The 24,317-nt window shown below is 30.0% G+C and overlaps 2 protein-coding genes across 2 annotated transcripts in view; both read right to left on the bottom strand.

The window, feature by feature from the left end:
• Positions 1-24,317, bottom strand: part of LOC144562542 (uncharacterized) — a 294,211-nt gene that overhangs the window by 81,149 nt on the left and 188,745 nt on the right. Inside the window, exon 14 of the mRNA XM_078311733.1 lies at positions 4,937-5,194. Coding sequence (XP_078167859.1) covers positions 4,937-5,194 — 258 coding nt within the window. The remainder of the gene's footprint in view (positions 1-4,936; positions 5,195-24,317) is intronic.
• On the bottom strand, positions 5,494-19,650 carry LOC144562549 (agglutinin-like). Its single transcript, XM_078311741.1, has 6 exons — positions 19,590-19,650; positions 19,244-19,447; positions 15,091-15,324; positions 11,875-12,078; positions 9,506-9,739; positions 5,494-6,481 (listed from the first exon to the last, which is right to left on the bottom strand). Exons 1-6 carry the CDS (start codon positions 19,602-19,604, stop codon positions 6,206-6,208), a joined length of 1,167 nt encoding a protein of 388 aa, XP_078167867.1. The 5' UTR covers positions 19,605-19,650; the 3' UTR covers positions 5,494-6,205.

The following is a 24,317-nucleotide window of genomic DNA, read 5'->3' as shown; positions in this document are numbered from 1 at the left end:
TTTTATTTTTTTACTGGTTGATTTCTTATAAAATAAATTTGACATTTTAAAATTTTTAAGATCATTATTAAATTTAATTTCTTACTATTCTCACGGCATGCTTCACTCAAAAACCAAACTTAATTTCTATAGCAACTGTTTTATAACACCCTAAATTACAAGGCAACTGTTTTATAGCCATAAAAATTGAATACCACCTCTAGAATTTCATAAATAAAAAAATAAAACTGAAAAACAAAATTTTGAGATAACAATTACCGACGCATACTTCACTCAAAAACCACAAGTTTCTATACGAAATTATAATAGAATTGAAACTTTCATCATCTTAAAGTTGAATAAAGCTTCAAATCCATATTTTATTAGTCCAAGAAGAACCACGTTTGACCTTCAAAATCGTGCCATCAATCAGCTTGAATGTTCTCGTGGCCACTGCAAAATTTGATGAGTCAAGTTTAATTCCTTCACACAATAATAATCAACGGCTGCAATTAACCTCAACAGATTGCTATTTGATTGTATAGCCGTTGAACTTAATAATACACATTTTGTTAATTATAAAACAATTGAAAACGAATTAAAATATAATGAAGAGGTCAAATATATAAAACATATATAAACAAGTTTCAGAGTTGCTTGTGAGAAGTAATACTAGTACGTACCTCGACATAAACTCCAATGGCATTGAGGTACTCCCCAGAGCGTCCATGGAAACCAATGATTTTACCGTCAAAAGCAGTGTGTTCGAAAGGAGTCCCTTCTTCCTTGCCGTATGGTCCGAAACTTCTATAATTGGTTATCAGTTGCAGTGACCTCACAGTAAATATGTCACCGAAGTAGCCAACATAGCCTCTCACAGACTTAATGTATTTGTATTCATCAAAATCGATCTACAAAACCATATAGAAAACTTTATGCACATAACTGTTGAAATTGACAGCAACGACTTCAGGAGCCCAGTAAAAATTATTAATTATTGGAAAGCCCAAGCCCATTAATCAATTCTAAAGTATTGAAGATATATAGCCGGTTATAATGCAAGTGTATTATTATCTGATAAAGTGCTATACTCTCGTAACATATCATAGTTAGAAGACATGTACATATCATGTACTCTCTAGAAAAATCAACCGACATATATTAGTAATGTCGGTAGAATAAATATGTAAAATCTAAAAACTTTAGTACTAACATATTAATAATATCGGTAGAATAAATATGTAAAGTTTAGAAACTTTAGTACCGACATATATTAGTATAAATAGGATGAGCTTATGTCTAAAAAAAAGTGAATCAGAGAAGTGAGGCGTGAGTATATAAGACTAAGAAAATATATCAAAGCCTTGTAAAATCTTGTATACTCCTTGATAAGAAATTAAAAATCATGTTATATAAACCCCCCTCCTATACCATTCACAATCCGAGTTACATTTACAACAATAACAGTTTGTTGGTAGCTTTTAATTTTTATAAACAGTTCGTTTGCTCTTTTGTATGTATCTGCAATACTATAAAAAATAGAAAAAAAATATTTAAAAATTGTAAAATCGCCCCAGGAGAGGAGTTTATGTTTGGTGCAAAATCTTGTACCTTAGTCAGCTTTCCTGTTTCTCCGCCCCAGAGTGGTGTTTCTTTATAAGAAGAATCATTAAGTCTATAACGCACAGAAAGAGCATGAATAGTATCGTCATCATATCGAATCTTGACACCAACAATTTTAGAAATGGCAGACACCTCGTCCATATCTCTTGCTGAACCCCCACTGCCACCGCAAAGCACCGACTTACTTATTGTTGGTACCTTGGCAGTAAATATAACTGACAGTAAAAGCTTACGAAGATGACAAAGAATAATTAGAAAAAAAAGTTTCAGAGTAGTTTTGACAAACATAAATGTTGTAAATACCTTGATATAGACTCCAAGACTGAAAACACAATTAATTCCAACACATGCAAAGAGGCTAATTATTTGACCGTACAGAGAAGTGTGTTCAAAGGATCTCCCTTCTCCCGTGCCGTATGGTCCATAAACGTCTGAATTAGTTACCAGTACCAGTGAACTCAAAGTAGAGTCCCGGTAGCCTTTTACAGACTTAATGTACTCGTTTGTTTTAAAATTTACCTGAAAAAACATAAAACCAGTGAGTAAACTTTATGCATGCACATAATTATTTTTTAATAACTTCTACTATTAATTGGTAAGTTATGAATGATTAAAATTCTAAATTGTGCATTAGAGACAAAATTTACAACGAACAACCAAAAATTTCATATTGGTACTTTTGTATATATACAACAATGATATTGTTCCAAGAAAACAAAAGTACCTTCAACTTACATCATTATTTTATCTTATTATTATTATTTTTTTCATTAAATGCTTCAGTCGTGTAGTTCCTAACATATTAAATGCTTCAGTCGTGTATTGCTAATTGCTATGATGAAAAGTACAAAAAGCTGATAACAATAATCCGCAGATTTAAATTAGTTTATTAATTTTGTTTTACGTAAAGAGCTCTCTGTTTCAATACTAGGCCAAAATAAAAAACAGAGCCCTTGTGTATACAAATTGGGTCAATTAATTAACCAACTAATTAGACCTGATTGTCCCAACTTCTGTATTTTGTTGTTTTATAGTTATTTTGTTTGATAATAATTTATCCAGACATTAATTTAAGAATATATAATTATGAATTAAAAGTCATCACTCATTTGACCGAATTTTTTATAAATATCCAAAAAAAAATTAAATTTCAAAAAATAATCAAAGTTGGGCAGGATTTCGAAATCTACCCAAACCGTAATTTTTTTTTTTGATTTTGGAATTCAAAAACCTTTTTAGAAAAAAAAAACTGAATTTTTTTTTACGGTTTAAATATTTTTTTTCTTTTTTCAGATTTTTTATTTAAATAGAAATATTTATAATTTATTTATTTTTTATATTGAAATATTAGAAATATTTAATATAATTCTTTGAAAATAGATGTAATACTATATAATTTAATTTATTAGAAAGACTGCTACAAATAACCCGGATCAATATTTTTCATGCCAGATTTTTTGCGGCCGTAAGAAAAATTAATATATTTCTTTATGTGCTATTGAAAAAAAATAAAAATATTTGGATTCTAAGTTATTGATCCCAGTTTAAAAGTCATTTATAGGTAATACAGAAAATGTTGTGACCCTTCTAGTACATTTAATTTATAAAAAGTTGTATATATTTTGAGAATTTTTTTTAATAACATTCATTAAATAACTAAAATTTTCATTTTTTTTTCAAAACTAGATACCACTTTTTAGAAATTAAATGTACTAGAAAGATGACAATATTTTTTGTATTTACTTAGAAGTGAATTTTGAACCGAGATCAATAACTAAGAATCCAAATATTTTTATTTTTTTTCAGTAACACATAAAGAAATATATTAATTTTTCTTACAGCCGCAAAAAATCCAGTATGACAAATGTTGATCCGGGTTATTTGTAGCAATCTTTCTAATAAATCAAATTATATAGTTTTCCATCTATTTTTAAGAGATATATTAAATATTTCTAATATTTCAATACAAAAAATAAATATATTATAAATATTTCTATTTAAATAAAAAAAATCTGAAAAAAGAAAAAAAATATTGAAACCGTAAAAAAATTTGGCTTTTTTTTTTTGAAAAGGTTTTGGAATTCCAAAACCAGAAAAAAAGTTTACATTTTTTTTTCCACTGGTTTTAGAATTGTAAAACTGGAAAAAAAATTTTCCGGTTTTAGACTGAATTACCGGAAAAAAAAATTTCCAGTTTGGATAGATTTTAAAATCCTATGCCAAACTGGTTAGTTTTTTAAATTTAATTTTTTTATTGGATATAAATAAAAAATTCGGGTCATTTGAACTTCATCGATCTTAATTTACAATATAAAAAAAGTGACATATATTAGTAAATTAAAGCAGAAAAATGTTTGTACCTCATCCAACGTTCCTTCATTCTTGCCCCAAAGGTCAGTGCATTGAGTGGTGCCATTACGTTCAAAATACACAGTAAGACCATTAATCTTGTCACCATGGTAGATTCTAATTTTAACTATGCGAGTAATGCACGTTGGATCCATACGTTTCACTATACGACCGTCACCAAGGAATGGCCCCTCCTTTATTATAGTACCATTTGACTGGATAGAGAGAACACTAAATACATGTTATGTACATTCTATGTTAGAAACCAATATTTCAATAAAATAGAAAACAAAGGTTCCAAGAATCTTGACCAAATGTAATAAAATAAAATAATAAAAACTCTAGAAACAATATTGTCCTCATTTTTCACACTACCATATATTTGTTTTCCACTAAACAATAATTTAAGGTGAACTACAATGAATTATCTCAAAGATATAATCATCTGCCCTTTTATAAATTTTATCAATAAAGATGAGTTAGATTTTGTTTCTCACAACTACTTTTTTTAGGCAACAAAGAAAAAATATTTTCATACTAGGTAAATAAAAAAGCCCCAATTATTTCAATGGTCGCCCATGTTTATTTCTGTCGACAATTGGAGCCCTCTTCAAAAATCAATTTGAATCAGTTGAAAATGGTTCTATTAATTTGAGCCCATAAACATCAAAGGACAACCATAATCCGGGGACTTGGAGTCAATTGTTTGATGGTTCTAATATTATGAAATAGAAAAAAATTATGAAAACATATTAAATTTAGTTTCCAAGTATATTTTCATATGAAGATTATGTTTAATGGTTTGGATTAACTGTTTGAACATTTTAATTACAATATAGATTCTTAGTACGGGTAGAATCCTAATATGCAAATTATCATAAACTTATATTAATTTAAATATAATTTTCAGAAAGATCCGGTGTGCAACAAAGAAATAGAAAATAAATTTAGAGTAGTTGATGAAAACCATGATAGTTGTGCCTACCTGCCGGATATAAACTCCAAGAGCGTGGACACGTGATTCACTATGGTATGCATGAAAGCCTATTATTTGACTGCCGAGAGGCGTAGAAAATTCGAAAGGTTTTCGATCGTCTTTCGGCGAATGTGTGCCGTAAGGTCCATAAACCCTCAAATTAGTTTTAAGTACCAGTGACCCGACAAAACAAATCGAACTATAATTATCATCTCTTTCCACGTAGCCATTTACAGATGTAATGTACTCGTTTGTTTCAAAATTGACCTACAAAAAAATAGAACCAAGTAAGAGAAGACTTTAGACAGTTACGGAACTGCTTTTGTTAGTAGGTTTAAATGTTCCTAGGTAAGTTATGAGTAATTAAAACTGCTTTAATATATATGCATTGGGAGACAAATTTTACAAGAAAAATCAAGTTAAAATTGATATTTTTGTAAGTAATATGTTTACTTTTCCAAGAAATTAATACTTTTAACTTTCACATGTCCTATTACGTTTTTTTTATATATATTAAATACTTTCGAGTTAGATTACCTAATTAATATATTGTGTCATCTTTGCTTGACTTTTTTACCGAAAAGTTCTTGAGTAATATATATTAAGCCAAAATAAACATTTAAATTGATGGCCAATTTTGGAAAAAAGAGAAGGGTCCAAGTATAATAAGATATTTATATCACAAGTGTACATGAGCAATTTATACTGGTAAAGTTTAATAATATTTGAAAGATTGACAAGTGAGTATGGACATTTAAAAATTACTACTATCAAGATTTTGGCGTAGCTGACTCTTCAGTTTCTTGATGTTTTGTAAATTAAAAAAACTGATATACGTGTAAATGTAGATCAAATGATGTATATATCAGAACTAACAGTTTCTGTTGTTCTTTACAAATACATATGTCAAGAAGTTTCTGAAACTAGAGTTCTGGAGTAGTATTGTTAGAGTGACCATTTATAAGATATAGTAAATAAAATATCTCATCATTTCAAAAAACAGTATAGGCACTGAATTAATTAAGGAATGTTCTCCCTGACATTATTAAGAACAATTGCTATGACGACAAGTGCTGAGAACAATCCCCTAGTTTGTATTTATTAATTTTATTTAATTATAGAGCTCTTGGTTAAAAACCCGGCCTAAATAAAAATATATTGTTTTACCCAATTAATTAGATGTGGTTCTCCCAACATTTTATTTTTTTGTTTTTTATTTATTTTGTTTGATAATAATTTATCTAGCTATGCTATGTAGTAATTTAAGAATTTATAATTTCAAAATAATTCATCGAACTTTACAATAAAAAGGTGACATCTATTACTAAGTCTGCAAATAGCTCGTACCTCACTCGTGGATGCTCCGATATAATTGCCGCCCCAGATGCATTGCGTGGTGTCATTACATTCAAAATACACAATAAGACCATTAATATAGTCCTCATGGCAGATAATAATTTTAACAATGCGAGTAATGCCCGTAGGATCCATTTCTTTCTCTTGCATATTGTCAAATGAGAATCCACCTTTCTCTATTATAGAACCACCGGTTGACTGCAACAGAGAACACAAATAAATGTAGTAAATAAAAGTTTAAAGGATCTTGACCTCATGTAAAAAAAATTGTTATAACCCGTAATTTTAATTATTGTTAAATTTATTATAAACAGGATTAATAATAAATTTAAACAAATTATTGATAATAAAATCGGAACTAATTTAAAATTTTGTAAATTTTGAAAGATAATTTTATACTAAGGCCTAATAAAATAAGATCTACTAACGAATTACTTACATAAACAATTATAGAATTATAATCAATAACTGAAATCAAAATTCAATGAATAGAAACAATTGAACGATAAATGCCAAAAATACAAAAAATTGAAAGGTTCTGATTAAACCAATTTTAATTTAAGCTTATAAAATTGCAAAGTAAAGTTATAAATAAGAATTTTCATAAAAATAACATACGTCTTGTGTGATCCGTTAGAATTATGTAATCTTATATCAAAATGAAAATGTTAATCAGAAATTAATAAAAGTTGGATGCAGTTATAGAGATCTAAAAAATACAACAACAAACCTTCGCATAAATCTCCGTTGAGTTGTTGATTAAAGGCACATAATTTTAAAAATACAAAATTACAACACTTTGGAAATAAAGAAATAATGATAACCAAATTAAAAATATAAAATTAGAAATTTATAAGGTAATTATTAAACCCGTTGGGAATCATGAAATTATGAAAAATTGATCATAGCAATTGCCATACACAAGTTTCGTTAATTAATTTGTTTCGATTGTAGATTGGGTAAAAATAAAATATACAAAACTTTGAACAAATTATAAATTAAACTAAATTATAAATAATAACAACGAATATTCGTATAGAATCTAACTAAACTAAAATAAATTGAGTTCCAATCAAGAATATAAATATACAAATTATTCGTACGAATAAATTATAAAATTTATCAATCCCGTTCGTTAAGGAAGTATAGAGATTTGATTATATATATATATGTATATATTATTTGATATTGAATTATTCGGATCTTAAATTGAGAAATAAATGTCTGAAATATACGTATGAGTTTAATTGTAGTATTTGTATGAAACTTCAATTCGAATTTTATAAGCAAAACGGACTATAGATCAATTATAGGAGAGTATAATTGAATTTCAGAAATTGTTCAACCCTTGGATCACAGTAGCACGAATCCTGAAGCCATGTTATCCTTTGATTTTTGAATGAAATTGAAAATGAGGAATTAACTCCAATCTATAAAAATTTCGGATCCAGCCCTTTTCTTCTTTCCCCGTCTCCCTCTTCTCTCCCGTTCCCTCTTCGCTCCTCTTGCCACTGCCAACCCTCCCCCACCAATCTTCTCGCTCTCCATTTACTCCATCCTGGAGAAGGAAAAAGGAGAAGCCCCGCCCCCTCTCCTCTCCATTTTCACGCCCCCATCTCTCTCGCTGACTGCCTCTCGCCACCGAGGAGGGTTCCTCTTTGATTTTGCTTCGGCGAGAAGATTTGTTCCCGCCTCTCTCTTCCTTGATTTCGTTTTGTCACTGCTGTCCCTTCCTTGTCAGACACCTACTCGGTGACCCACTTGCTGCCCCGTCGGATCCGTCTGACTTCGCCCATTAGAGAGCTGTGCTCTCATTTAAACGGGTTTTTACTCTCTCTACTCTCTCATGTGTTGAGATAAACCCCTCTCTCTCTCTCTCGTTGTCTCTGTTTGCCTCTGACTTGAATGCTTTGAATCGGTTAGAACCCTTACATTAAATTAAAGTTGTTTGTGAATAATCTTGAATGGTTCTTATCGGTCTTGGAGGCCTCTGATCTCGATTCGTGTCTTACCTCTTGTTTGAATTTGGGAAGGAAACAAGTACTGGTACACTATTTTAAAGTACAAATAAATGTCAGGGACCAAATTGAAAATATTATAATTTAAGGGTCTGATTTGCTAAATTATTGTGATAATTTCCCTTATCAGAGGGGCTTATGTGTTAAATTGGTATTAAATGAATTCCGTTGGGAACCGAAACGGGATTATAATGTGATATTATGAAATATGAATAACCTTATTTTACTTTCAACCTTACTTTGAACACTTAGATCCCTGAGTTAAATAGAAAAATAAGAATTAAATAAAATTAAACTTAGGCACTGTTCAAGAATCTAAACTAATAATGAAATTTAACTAGTGTGAGGTTGTCAGGGGTAAAACGCAGACTGAAAATTTAAAATAATTTATATTGATTTAACAAATGACAAATACTTTAGATAGGTTTTGTTTTTTTAAATCGTTGTCGACTTTTGTCCGGAACTAATTTTAGAAGGACACTAACGCTAGCTAGTGTGTGTAAGTTTTTATACTTGTACATACAAATTTGAATACATAATATATAAAGTCTTTATACCTCAAATTTTTATAAAATCCGAACATATCAACAAATTATAAACTATTTAAATTAAATGGGCCCACCTAAAGTTCACTTTATAAAGACTGGACTTGATAAAAAAAATTATAAACTATTTAAATTAAATGTAGTCCACTTTAAAGTTTGTGCTAATTTAAATTAAATAGTTTGGATCTAACTTTATCAAAACGTTATTTAGTCACTCTCATAATTTTAATTTTTTTAATTTTGTATATTGAAATTTAAGAAAAATATTTAGCTGATAGCCACTATCAGTTTTTCAAAAAAAAGAAAAATATTTTTGCAATGTATTACCTCTCGTTATATACAAAACATAATAATTCTAAAGGCTTTAAAGTAAAATTCCATAATCCAAACTGCCACTTTAGTTTACTTCAAATTTCTCCATGTATATGTGTGAAAAAAAAAAACGAAAATTGTTCAAATTTGCAAAGATTAAATTAGACGACAAAGAAGAAAGTTTAAAATCCTTATTTATGCACGTGCACAACTTTTCTCACGTGCATAAATTCCAACAGCGTTTAAGAGTAGATTCTATGCTACATCGGAGATACGACAACAAGGAAATGCAAAAACCTTTAAGAGTAATTTATGAAAAAGATAATATATAGTTATGTTTCACTTACTTGGACATAAACTCCAACAGCGTTGATATACTTTTCACAGTGTGCATGAAATCCAATGATTTGACTGTACTCCGGAGCACGGAGTTTGAATTCTTCTCCTTCTTCCGTGCCATATGGTCCATAAACATCCAAATTTGTTTCCAGTGTCAGTGACATCACAACCTCATGACCATTATAGTCGTCATTAAAGTATCCTTTTACATTCTTAATGTACTCGTCTCTTTTAAGATTGATCTATATACACAGAAAAGAAAAAACTTTTGTTAGTAATTAAAAATCTTAATTTTGCATTAGGAGACAAATTTTACAAGGAACAACCAAAAGTTCAGATTAGTATTTTTGTATAAAGAGATTAACGGTTCAAATAATGCCTCATGTCTATCGTATTTTTTCGTGTCTCATATTTTTTTATCTCTATTTTTGAAGGTCAAATTAATAATCGATCTGAACCACTCGATATGATATCCATATTAACATATGTTTGGAGACCAAAAATTATATTTTTGAATATATTTTAATATTATTTTTAGATAGATTAAAAACCAATGTTTTTATATATATGGTGGCGAAACAGTGATTTTGTATTAAAGAATAGTATACAATTTTGAAAAAAAAATATAATATTTTGTCTCGATTCACATTTCAATATGAAGATTATATAGAGAAATTACGACTGACTATTTTATATGAATATGAGGTACAATAATGCATGAACAACGAAGCATTTTAACCCTTCGAACCTCTTGTATAAAACTATGAATACAATATTCCAAGAAACTAATTATACCTGTAACCAACACCATGATTTTATCCTATTAGGTTTTTTATTAAATGCTTCACTTTGAAGTTCTTAACATGATTCAAAGACTTTGGAGTAAGAATATTAAATTAATTGTGTCATTTATATATATCACAAGTATATATGAAGGATTGACAATTGAGCCAACAAATTATAAGATGGTGAATAAAAAAAGTTGATCATGATCTAACAGAATGCGAAAGATTTTTTTACATGAAGACCCAAAATATCTATGCATCCCATCAAACTTTTTAAAAATCATTACTATCAAATTCTCGTTACTGATATTTCAGTGTCATGTTATTTTGTAAAATTGAAACAACTGATTTACGTCTAATTAAATGTAGATCAAATGGATATAAATCAGAACTAACAGTTTATGTTCCTCTTTACAAATAAAATCACAATTAATTGACAAGGACGTACAGGTCAAGAAATTTTTACGACTGAGTTCTGGTGTAGTAGAGTGACCATTTACAATATATACTAAAAAAAATATTATTACAAGCAAAAATAGAGGAATTGAATTAATTAAGGGATGTCCTCCCTGATAATTTTAATCGGTATTGCTATGAAGACAAGTACAATGGCAGAGAACAATACTGAGCTCTCTGTTGTACCCGGCCTAATTAACAAAAGGGCAATAGAAACAATGTTTGGCAAAATCGGACTCATAATCGAATTGATTACTTAATTGTGGATTCGGAATTGAGTGAATCGGTCGAAATCGATCAAATCGGATAAGAAATTGGGATTTTTTTTTTTTTTTTACAAAAACACAGTTCTACACTAAAATAATATAAATAAAATTGTAAAAATAAATAATTAGTTCAAAACTATTGTTAAAGCCGCTTTTGATCCGTAAAAAGGGAAAAATAGGGAATGAATAAAGAAAAGAAAAATAAACCAAAAAGGAATGAAAGTAAACAGCTATAGGGAAAAAAATATCAGAAAATAAATAAATAAAAGAGTAAACGCAGGTCCCGATTATCACCCGATCGAAATGGATATGAGGAGAGGAGGAAAAAAATATTCGAACTAGAGAGAACCAATTAGCAAACAACTAAATTAAGGAGAGAAAAAGTCCCATAGAAGAGTCCCATGGTTCATCCTTAGATTGCATGCGTGCTATGTTCATTTCAGATTGAAGACTCTTTCTTTATTCTCAGAAAATAACTTGAAAATAAGAAAAATCCAAAAAATTAATGTCCAACTTAAAAAAAACCCAAAAACATTAATACAAGCTCAAGGCAATTCAACTACTTGAGAATCGGTCCAATTCGGACGAGTACGATTCAATTCGGCCGATTTTGGAGACAATTATTAATCCAGAGCTTGTATTAATGTTTAAGGATGAACCATGGGACTCTTCTATGAGACTTGCATTAGCCAACTAAATAAAAGTGGTTTACTCAACATATTACTTTTTTTTTATTTCTTTGTTTGTTAATAATTTATGCAGATAATAGTTTAAGAATATAATTACAAGATAAAATTAAGTGACTTGATTTTTCATCGATCTTTACAAGAAGAAAATGCCACATATTACCAAACTATAGAATGCTCATACCTCAGTAATGCTTCCTCCATCTCCACCCCATCGGTTGGTGCATTGCGTGAGGCCATTACGTTCAAAACAAATAGCAAGAGAATCAATCACCTCGTTATGGCAGATACTAATTTTAACAATGCGTGTAATGCCAGTAGGATCCATTTCTTGCACTGACCCTCCGAGACTACCAAATGGCTCTATCTTTCTTATATATGGGGTTTTCTACATACAGAGATCACAAATACATTATTTGTTAGAATGATCTTTCAATTATTGAAACCGAAACTTCTTCAAAAATATAGAAACAAATGGTGTGTGGATTTTGAACTCATGTAAAAAAGAATAATTATAGAAATAAAAGCTTTGTCCAGTTCTACATGTATAATACGAATAATTATAATATATTCTTACCATCGGTGTAGGTGTAATGAAGGAACTAAAATAGAGGAGAATTGTTTAGGTTGGGCTTTGTTTATATGGATATATATTGCCTTAAGAGTAAGCTAGACACCACATAGCAGATATATACTGTGGGATGTTTAACTTTTCATATTATACCCAAAAAATCCATATATTTTCATGCACTGCAAGGATGATTGCGAAGGCACAAAATTCTGGTGTTTTGGCGAAATTGACCTTACTTAGATGTGTAATTACCTCAATTCAGTTTTCCATTTAACCTTTGTTTAAGCCGAATTTCAATAAATTATCTTAGTGATAATCATGTTTTTTGTTTAAATTTTTTTATCCATACAAATGACTTAGATTTTCGTTGTTCTAAACTACTTATTTTAGAAAGAGTAAGGCTTGAGTGCTATGGATAGCAAAAGCCCATCTATGCTACAGTATCAAAAATCTATTGTATAAACTTCAAATTTTGATCTAAGTAGCTCAGTAAATTAATTATATAATGAAATTGTCAAATACTAGTTTTACTATTTGTGAAATTTTTTTTACTATTTTTTATGATTTATGAAAGATGATAAAAACTGACATAAAATAAAATAAAATTACCAATGTTTTAGGCCAATTTTTGTCATCTTTTGTAAATCATAAAAAATAGTAAAACAAATAAAAAATAATAAAAATTAAAATTCTACAAGTTCATTATTTAACCAATTTACCGAGCTACTTACGTCGAAGTTTGAAACCGTAGCACGGAAAGCCTTACTCATTTAGAAAATAAAATAAAATTTATTATCTTTCTACCAAAATAAAAATACATTTATTTTAGGCTAGTAGGATAATCCTACCTTGAGGGAGAGTGTTGAGAATAGAAATAGCTAAAGGCTAAAATTGTAAATAGAAAAAATATTAAATGCAATTTAGGTTAGTAGGATATTACCGTTAGAACTAACGGTAAACTATAGAAAACCCAAATGGAGTATAAATACCCCATGTAACAGATAGAACAGGATACATCAATAAAAAAAATACAAATACCAAATTCTCATAAATTTTACACTTACTCATTTAGAAAATAAAATAAAATTCATTATCTTTCTACCAAAATAAAAATAAATCATTCATTTTAGGGATGACCTATATATATTTATTTCTGGCGACGTGCCTGTACAAAAATCAATTTGAAACCTAGATCGACGGTACCTAAACATCAAAGTAAAATCTAGATCTGAGACAATGAAAATCAACACGTGACGGACTTGACTCAGATTTCCAAAATAAAACGCACAATTCGTGCTAGGCTATACAGTTGGTGTACTCCGTTTTCAATACACTATTTTCAATACTGCCAAATAATTTCTCTTCTAGTTTCATTACTGATATATTATTTTTTGAAATAAAGAATGTATGTGCAATAACCTCCAAGATACTTGAAAACCGAAAATAAAGATGAAGTTCTAAAACTTATGGAATGATTATATTAATTCAAACAAGCACCAAGAATTTGAAATACCAAAATAGATAAATATCTTAAATCACACGATTTCGGACAATGGCCGTATGTCAAGGTCTAAAAAGGAGAAACTTGTTAATGACATTATATGTTGATTATTTAATGTTTATGCATAATCAAAAATAAAAAAATGGTAGAGAATATTGCAAGAGGGACATGATGTGAGATTTTGATCTCAGTTATGACATGTGTTGGATTATTTTATTCTAAAGTTGTTAATGAATTTGGAATTTTCGGTTATTTGAACACCAATTGGAGCAGAGAGGAACATAATCGAAAAAGAATCTCAGGCTTTGTATTTTAAATGGTAATGGAAGAAGCAACCAATTGTGATTCTATCAACATGTGAATTAAGCTGAGTATGTAGCAATAGCAACATGCGTGACACATGCACCCTTCTCAGTTAGTTGATCTGAAACTAACAAAAAAACTTGGTACATCATGAATGAAAACAAAGGAAGCATAGACAACAGTTAATGGATTCCAGTCATTTGAGAGAACGATCGAGGGGGTTTAGTTTCAATTATGACTCTCTGTTTTCAATTTTTATTAGTGTTTTCTATGCCTTGTAAATTTTAGGATTTCGTTTCTAGAGTAATGCTGTGTAAATAATTTGTGTACATGACTTTTTTCATATTAATGAAATAATCAGTAAGCGATTGCTAACTGATGACCTTGAAAAAAAGAAGAAGCATACATAGAGCTGAAATATGTCAGGAATAAAGACCAAGTAGCCAATAATTGTACGAAACCATTTCCGTGTATATTGTTCAAGAAGTTCAAGTTTCCACTCGACATGAATTATATATGAAAGAGATATTACGTGTAAGAGAGGGGCTTCGATTAATAAAGCTATTTTTTTATTATATATATTAAATATCTAGATCTTAGAATGTTGTAAGAAAATATCGTGATGCTTACAAATATGTGTATGGAAGTATTTAGGAGATGAGTATTATATATGTTTGTAAAATATCCAAGTCTAGAATGATTTCGAAAAGTATATATAATATATGGATAAAAATAAGAAGTAGAAATATCGAGATACATATTTTGTATGAGATTATAGATATAGAATATTCCTTGGAGTAGTATAAATAGATGTGACAAGTAATTAATTTGATGCAACTAACAAATCAAGGAAACAGTGAAGCAATTTAGTATCTCTCATACGCATACTATCTACTTCACCTAACATATGAACAGAATTAACAGCTCATATATTTTCATTAATAACACACTTAGCAATGCAAATTTATTAGTAAAGGCCCATATGACAACAAAGACATAGAAAAAAACATAATAGTTGTACTTACCTGGACATAAACTCCAAAAGCGTTGACATACGTTCCACAGTGTGCATGAAATCCAATGATTTGACTGTAGGTCGGAGCACGGAGTTCGAATTTGTTTCCTTTTTTCGTACCGTATGGTCCATAAACAACCAAATTTGTTTCCAGTGTAAGTGACATCACAACCTCATGGCCATTATAGTCAGCATTAAAGTAGCCTTCAACAGACTTAATGTACTCGTCTGTTTTAAGATTGATCTATAAATATAACTTTAGTTAGCAGCTAATTCTTGGTAAGTTATGTGTGATTAAAATGTCTTAATTATGCATTAGGAGACTAATTTTGCAAGGAATCACCAAAAGTTCATATTGGTATTTTTGTATAAAAAGGAGGGTCCAAATGTCTCACATATTTCATGCATCGTCGTGCCTCACATCCTTTGTCTACTTTTTGAAAGTCCAAACTATCGGTTCGAACAACTCAACATGATCTCCTTACTAAAATATACCTGGAGACCAAATTTTATATTTTTTTAAAATTAATATTATTTAAGATAGGTCATAGGTGTAGAAAATCATTGTTTTAAATAGTCTAGAAGTAGTGATTTTGTACATACAAAAAAATAATAAACAATTACAAAAACTATAATTTTTTTTGGTTTCCAAGTAAATTTTAATTTGAAAATAATATTCAGTTGTTTATATCAACTATTTGTACTTTGAAAACATATATAAAGAATATGAGACCCGATAATGAATAAAAGACAGGCGGCATTTTAACATTTATCCTCTTGCATACACTATTCCATGAAATTAATACCTGTAACTTAAACCATGATTTTATCTTATTATATTTTTTTTTATTAAATGCTTCACTTGTGATGTTCTTAACATAGAAAGACTTGGAGTTAAAATATTTAATTGATTGTGTCATCTTTGCTTAGAGTTTTTTACCGAAAACAGAATGACATTGTATACACTGATAGAAAAAGTGCTCGAGTAATATATATTAATTAAGCCAAAATAAACATTTAAATTGACGGCCAATTTTGAAAAAAAGAAGGGTCTAAGTACAATCAGATTTGTGTGCGTGCGTGTGTGTGTATATATATCACAAGTTTAGACGAACATTTTATATATTCTTGTTAAGTTTAATAATATTTGAAAGGTTAACAATTGAATATTGACCCCATCTGGCTACAGTTGAATCAGCTACCAGAATGCGAAAGATTTGTTACATCAAGACTCAAAATATTAATATATGTATCCCATCAAACTTTTTATAAATGACAACTATCAATTTGCGTTGATGATTTTTTTAGTATCTTGATATTTTGTTAAATTAAAACAACTTATTTACTTCTGAATGTAGATCAAATGATATAAATCACAACTATCTAACATTTTATTTTCCTCTTTACAAATATAATTACATGCAATTGAAAAATAACAAATAACTGGTCAATAAATTTTGAGAAATGTAGATATATACTCATCATAACTTCATCAATTAGATATTTTCCCATCAACACTTCAAAATTAGTTATTTGCCCATCTAAACTTATCTATTTTGGATATATCCCCATTGAATGTTATAATCAATAAAAAAAACTAATTAATATTATTAAAAAACTAATATGACATTTTTGCCCTTCTCTTCAAATCTGATATGACGTTTCCCTTAATATATATTGGTACGCCTGATGACTCTAGTTGAAGAAAAGAGAAATATAATCCTTCTCAGCTCAACTAGTATTTCAAGATAGAGAAAATCATAATAGCAAGTGTTGTAGCTCTTCTAAATACGCTACAATTACACACGCCCTTGCATTACATTTGCTGTTTTTTTAGAATATATACTTTATTTCATGCACTGTTAATAAATCATTCTTTTCCTTCGTTCTCTTCTCTCTCTCTGTTACTCGACAAAAGTTTTGGACTGAACAATGTCAGGTACAAGACCTGACGAAGTTCAGAAATACAAGAACTAAACAAACAATTCAACAATTTGAGTTAATTTCAAGAAAAATTGAAAACTGGTACAATGGCGTAAGAGTTAATTTGAGAGGTAAAAACACAAGTCTTATTCAATAGCATAATCTCAATCCATACAACGTTTTGTCTTATATAGGCGATTCTAACGTAACATGAATTACTTAAAATCCTTTACTGCTAGGTCTTCTTATTCAATGACGATACAACACTTCAGCGCCAACTCAGTGAAATAAAACTGAGATATCCGTTATTGATTCTTCAGCGTTTTCCTCGCTGCTCTCGAGTTTTACCTGTTGTGCTCTCTCCATTACTGACGAACCGGTCCCATTATTCAGTGACACTAACTTGTAAGTTGTAACAGTTGCGGGTAGAATTCAAGTAGTGGACCCTAGCGACAGCCTTATATTCTTCAAACGTTTCCTGACCGGTGCCTGACCGACCTGCCCTCTTAAATTCGTCTCCCTCTTCCATCCCTTTGACCAAGTCAAAATTGATTCCGTTTTTCTTCTAATTTGATTTGGGGATGTAGCAAACAATATCGAGCGCAGTAACTAAACTAAACTTTTTTTATGGTTTACCTTTTCAGAAAGGAGGTCGTGTTTAAATTTTACTAACTGCTCATCTCCTATGAGACTGGTAGAACAGAGTCGGATCAGGTCAGCTGGCTCTTCTTTTAACCCAATAAGCCCATTTCCCCATCTCCCGAAAAATTGTCACTAATTTCTCTAAGAAAGGAAAATCATGTGGTGGTAACAAGGATAATTTCCATGCGTATGCTGCTGAGTTGTAGTAGCAACGATAAGTATTGTCACTTTTATGCTCCATATTTTGAATATGCTTTGATTATATATTAACTAAAAGTTGAGTTAGACCTATTAAAATGAAAAGTGGACAAAAAAAAGAGAGAGATTTTTTAGGCCATGGCATGGTTCTCATATTTCATTTCTTGTTTCTCTTTACTTATGATTGTCCAATCAATTGATATTCTTGCTTGCTTGATTCTTTGCCTGGGCTTATAACAATATTTAAATCGCACTAATGCATTCTTCAGTTCTGTGTTAAAGGTTTCATTACTAATGTAGGTCTTAGTCCACATTACTGGGACTCATGCTTGGAGAAGCAGCTAACAAAGTTTCTTTGCATTAGAGACGAATATTCTGAGGTATGAGAGGTATGAGAGGTAAGGGCAAAAATGTCATATTATTTTTTTAATAATATTAATCACTTTTTTTAATTGATTAAAACATTCAATGGGGATATATCCAAAATAGATAAGTTTAGATGGGCAAATAACTAATTTTGAAGTGTTGATGAGGAAATATCTAATTGATGAAGTTATGATGGGCATATATCTAAATTTCTCAGAAATTTTTAAGCCAGAGTTTTGGAGTAGTATTGTTGAGTGGTATACAAAATAAAAAAGATCTCATTATTACAAGCAAAAATTGAGGCATTGAATTAATTAAGGGATTTCCTCCATGAAATTTTTTAAATCGGTATTGCTTTGAAGACAAGTACAATAGCTGAGAACAATGCTCAAAATCGGATTAGGAATCTGGTGAATTGGTCGAAATCGGCCGATTCGTATAAGAAACTTAGACTTTTCTTTTACAGAAACAAGTTTTGTACTAAAAATATATAAATAAAATTGTAAAAATAGATAATTAGTTGAAAACTATTGTTAAGGCCACTTGTTAACTCTAAAAAAAAAAAAAAAAAGGAATAAAAGCAAATAGTTATAGGAGAAAAATATATCAGAAAAAGAAGAAGAGTAAATGGAGGTGGTGATTATTAGCTGAAACAACTAAAGGAGAAAAATAAAAGTCTCATAAAAGAGTCCTATGATTCATCCATGGATTGTATACGCGCAATGTTAATTTCAGATTGAAGACTTTTTCTTCTTTCTCACAAAACAACTCAAAAATAAGAAAAATTGAAGAAATTAATACCCAACCTCAAAAAATCCCAAAAACATCAAGTCTAGCTAGTTCGAAGCAATTCAAATATTTGAGAATCGGACCGACTCGGCCGAGTACGATTCAATTTACTTTAGCCATCTAAATAAAAGTGGTTCACTCAACATATAACTTTGTTCCTTTTCGTTTCTTTTGTCTGGTAATAATTCATCGATCTTTACAATAAGAAAATGCCACATATTACTAAATCTACAAAAGGATCATACCTCAGTAAGGTTTCCTCCATCTCCACCCCATCGGTCGGTGCATTTCTCGATGCCATTATGTTCAAAATTCACAGTAAGAGAATCAATCACTTCGCTATGGTAGATACTAATTTTAACAATGCGAATAATGCCTGTAAGATCCATTTCTTTCACTGACCCTCCGGCACTACCATATGGACCCCTCTTCATTATTCGAGTGGTTAACTGTATGTATACAGAAAACACAAATACAATATATTTTTGAATGATCTGTTAATTATGGAAACTGATATTTCTTCAAATATATAGAAAGAAAAGGTTAATTGTTTTTAAAATGATGTATAAGACGAGTAATTATAGTTCTTACCGTGGGTGGAGGCATAATAGGGAAGAAGGTTTATCTTCGGCTTTGTTTCTATGGATTGCCTTAAGTGTAAGCTAAAGACACCACATAGCATATGCATATTTATAATCTAGGATGTTTAGCTTTTCATATTAGACCCTAACAATCCTTATGTTTTTCTTGTGAGGGAAGTTTACATTGCGAAGTCATAAAATTTTGGTGTTTTTGCGGATTGACCTTACTTAGATGTCTAATAACCTCATTTCTGGTTTCCATTTGTTTTCCATTTAACCTTAGCGTAAGCTAAACTTTAATAATTATTTCAGTTATAAATTTTTTATTTATTTTATCAATACAAATGACTTAGATTTCATTGTTCTAAACTATTATTTTAGAAATACAATAAAATTCATTTTATTTCTACCTAAATAAAATAGATCCATTTTATTTCTGGCCTCTACAAAATTTAATTTCAAACGTATAGCCGTATAGGTAAACTAATAAGTTGTTGTAGTGTCAGAGGTGGGCAATTCGTGCTAGGTTATACAGTCGGTGTACTGTGTTTTCAATACACTATTTTCAATACTTCCAAAGTATTTATCTTCTAGTTTCATTATTGATATATTATTTTTTGAAAAATATTATGGTATCCCAAGCCATCATACCCGAATAGTCCCCCGACTAATTTAACTGCTAATTTTGTACTTTTAGAAACCAGTTCAACCAATATATTTCCAATTTTGTCATCCTGTTATTTCTTTTAGAAACCATCGGCACAGAAATTAATGACCCGCTAGAATTTGGTGTACTGTGTTTCCAGGCTGCTACTCGTGGCCCGCTGCTTGTCATTATTCATTTGTAAGTATTGCCGATAAGTCCTGAAAATAATAATAAAGGTTAGTATCCAGTACCCAGAAGTATGTCAGATTGGTGTTTAACCTGGATCCATGAACCAACCTTCTTAGTAGCTTCAATTTAACAAATAGCAGGAGCTGCATATATTTGCTCTAAGAATAATTAAATAGATTCTCTCTCTCTTTGTTTCTTTTCTTTTTCTTTATGCTTTGCTCAAAGCTACGGCAAATGAGACTTTGAATTGTTTGAAATCTGATATATTCTTGGCTTCATTAGCTTCAATTTAACAAATAGCAGGAGCTGCATATATTTGCTCTAATAATAAATAGATTCTTTCTCTTTGTTTCTTTTCTTTTTCTTTATGCTTTGCTCAAAGCTGCGGCAAATGAGACTTTGAATTGTTGGAAATCTGATATATTCTTGGCTTCATTAGCTTCAATTTAATAAATACCAGGAGCTGCATATATTTGCTCTAAGAATAAATAGATTCTTTCTCTCTTTGTTTCTTTTCTTTTTCTTTATGCTTTGCTCAAAGCTGCGGCAAATGAGACCTGAAATTGTTGGAAATCGGATATATTCTTGGCTTGCACATGTTATTGTCTCTTTGGTAATTATTTGACATGTTCTTGGCGTGCATTTTCACAAGCATCTTTTTTTTTTTTTTTTTTCTGTCAAATAAACAAATACAATGTTATATAGGCACGCAAATTACCAAATTACCAAGTTATAAAATGGAATTTGCTAAAAGAAAGCAAAAAATCGGGAAAACTTGAAGTTCTGTCAAATTACCAAATTAAACGCAGAATTTTCAAAGTGAAATTATTTCAATCAAATACAATTAGGTGTGTCAATGGGTACAGTACGGACCGGATTGAGACATTTTCATACTCATACTCACTTAAAATTAGTCTGTACACATATCCTATCTTTACCCATTAAATATTAACTTATCCATACGCAACCATTATGATTTGTGTAGATCAGATCTAATAAAATTCATAACCCTAATTGCAACTATATTGGTCAGTTTGCAAGTGTATAAACTTACCGCATAGTATAGATCAGGATGTCGACCCACATAGACTGTTTTGGACAACTAGGTTCTACAGTAAAACCGGTTAATTGAGTGGTTTTTTTCAGTTCAATTGTAAAGATGATCCTTCAAGTGAACCGAACCGGTCAGGTGACCGGTTCTCGTTTTTTCTGATCCAACCGACCGGTCCGATCAGGTTCTGATAACACTGTTTGCGCGCATAAATATCTATACATCAAATATAGATGGTCCCCCAAGTAGTTAGTGGTCTCCGTCGTACTTTACGCATCAGTTAGTCAAGGAGACGTTTAGGGGACATAATGAAGGAGATTGTTAGTCAATCCTTATTTAATATACTTGGCTTGTTGTACAAAAATAAAAATAAAATATATATGAGCTATATTTGACGAAAAAATAAATCGTGCTATCTTTGCCGAAATTTTATTTAATTTTTTATTTTTTATTTTGTTTTTAGCTGTAGTTACCGAGAAAGTTGCTCTGATGATAACGAGGACTTAAATGGAAGCGAATCGGAAGGCCAAATTAAATAACCAGGTTGCCCCGCTGTTTAAACTGGATCCGGATTCGTTCAAGGATATAATGATACAAACAATAATAGCATTTGCTTCTTGGTCACTGATGCTTCTCTCTTGAAGGTTCTCTCTTGAGCAAGAGGTCTCTCTCTGTTTCATTATTATTATTATTTTTAATTTTATCTTCTTTGAATTGGAGCAAGATCTCTCTCATTTGCTCTCTCTCCCATCCTCCCTTTCTCTTCTCACTCTCAGTTCGAAATCTGGTAATTTCATGGAAATATTTGTATTTATCTTTTTCAGTATTGGATGTTGACGACACAGAGGCAGATTATATATTTGACCATTGCTATTGCAGAATTCGAGCACAAATTTTAGTTCCAAGTGTTGCGTGTTAACGGAGAATTAGAGAATCATTACAAGGAAATAAATACTAGAGCAACAACTTGGAGATTCGTGAATACCTGAGGCGACCTTATCTGTAAAAAAATTTCTTTATTTCTTGTGTTCTATCTTTCCGAGTTTTCTTATAACCTTCCCAATTTTTGAATTTAGTAAATCATTTCATCATTACTTCTATTAATTCTAATAATATCTAATGAGTACTGTTACTGTTATTATTGGCTTCCAATTTTTATTATTTTATTTTTGTTGTTACGACTGGTTTAATCATTTGATATTTTTGCTAATAATATTTGATAGTTTAATAGTGTAGGAGAAAACATTAATATATTTTTGTAGATATTAAACCATTTTTTAACTCTCTTCCTCTAAATCCGAATGTCATATATATTAAATAAACAAGACATCTTGCATCTTATGCAGACTCATATTATATTTATTGATACTCTATTTTCACAGTAAGAATTTAAATTTTCTATAACAACTTGGATGAATAAAGACTAAGACTTCTCACCTACTTATTTATTATATTTGCTATTGCTAGGGCTGGCAATAAACCAAGCTGAGCTAGAGGTAGCGCGTGGCTAGCACGTTTTTAAAGCGAGCGAGCCACGACTAAAAAATTGGCTCGTGATTTGTTCATTTTCGAACTGAGCTTGAGTGAACCACGAGTATTTTTGCCAGCTCTAGCTATTACCAATGGGTAAAAATTAAGTTAATGTTTCCAACAATTATACCATCAACTTTGTTTTGTCTATCGAATATAAACATATAATACTAAGAGTTATTACTTGCCCTTCACAGGAGATACATTCTTCAGTCGATCTCTAAGAGTTAATAGAGAATTACTGAATCAGAAGATTAATTAGATCAACAAAAAGAAATTTACGGAATTCTAGAGCAACAACAAAGAGATTCTTGAATACAAGAGGAACACTAATATCTTACAAGGTAAATTTATTTTGTGTTTTATTATAACCTTCTCAATTTTTTAATCATATTTTTCTTTATATATAGTTACTTCTGTTAATATATATAGAATGAGTACCTTTACGATTACTACTGACGGTATCATATTTTATGAAAGTAACTATTGGATTCAAATTGTTACTATTATTGTTTCAACCATTCAATATCGAAATCGAGTTTAGTGACAATCTATTAATTAGTCAAAGAGAGAGAACATTTGTATTTTCATAAATTTTGAATTATATATTAATATTAGAAATTTGTGTTACTCTCTTCTTTCACACTTACAATAAAATGTTACCTAGCATGCATGAAACACTTGACATATTACATAAACGTACATTTCTATACTTTTGACTTAAATACGAATTTCAATCTTCCTGACAGCATAAAACACTATAAATAAAGACTTTCAACATACTTCTATATTACATTTGACTACCAACATAATTCAGTTTATATTTGGAAGAATAATACCATTGAATTTTTTTTTTTTTTGTCCATTGAAGAGTACTAAGAGACATTCTGGAAAAAAAATTGCGACGAATCTTGAAAATATATTTCTGAATTTGAAACCTCAAAGTCCCATTATTATTATTTTATTTTGGCTTTAATAATTTGGAGGATTAATAATAAAACAATTAGTTGCTGGCATTTTTTAACCACCAAATAGCAAATTTGTTTGTATTCATATTAGATTAACCGTATGCTTGAGCACCATATCGAAATCTCATGAACATTTTGCAATTATAGATATTTGTTGAAAATTATGACTCGGATTGTGGTTTTATATACAAGAGAGGAGTTTATAAACTTTAATATCTTTTATTCAAAGATTACAAGCCTTGATATATTCTCACTCATACACGCCTCACTATATATGCTCTCTGATTCTAATTCACTTGACCTCTATCCTATTTATAGTAAGTTCAATGTCGGTTATACAATTATCTAGATAAT

This window comes from Carex rostrata, chromosome 12 (genome assembly GCF_964058835.1).
Source record: "Carex rostrata chromosome 12, lpCarRost1.2, whole genome shotgun sequence".
NCBI classification, from domain to species: Eukaryota; Viridiplantae; Streptophyta; class Magnoliopsida; order Poales; family Cyperaceae; genus Carex; species Carex rostrata.
The sequence above is the reverse complement of the archived record's forward strand: the minus strand, read 5'-3'. Positions and strand labels throughout refer to the sequence as shown.

Excerpts from the sequence above, each read along its gene's own strand:
- LOC144562549 (XM_078311741.1), bottom strand. Across the intron at positions 15,325-19,243 it reads ATGGAGGAAACCTTACTGAG|ATCAATCTTAAAACAGACGA; the intron begins GTATGATCCTTT and ends TTATATTTATAG. Across the intron at positions 12,079-15,090 it reads CTTTTGGAGTTTATGTCCAG|AAAACCCCATATATAAGAAA; the intron begins GTAAGTACAACT and ends CTCTGTATGTAG.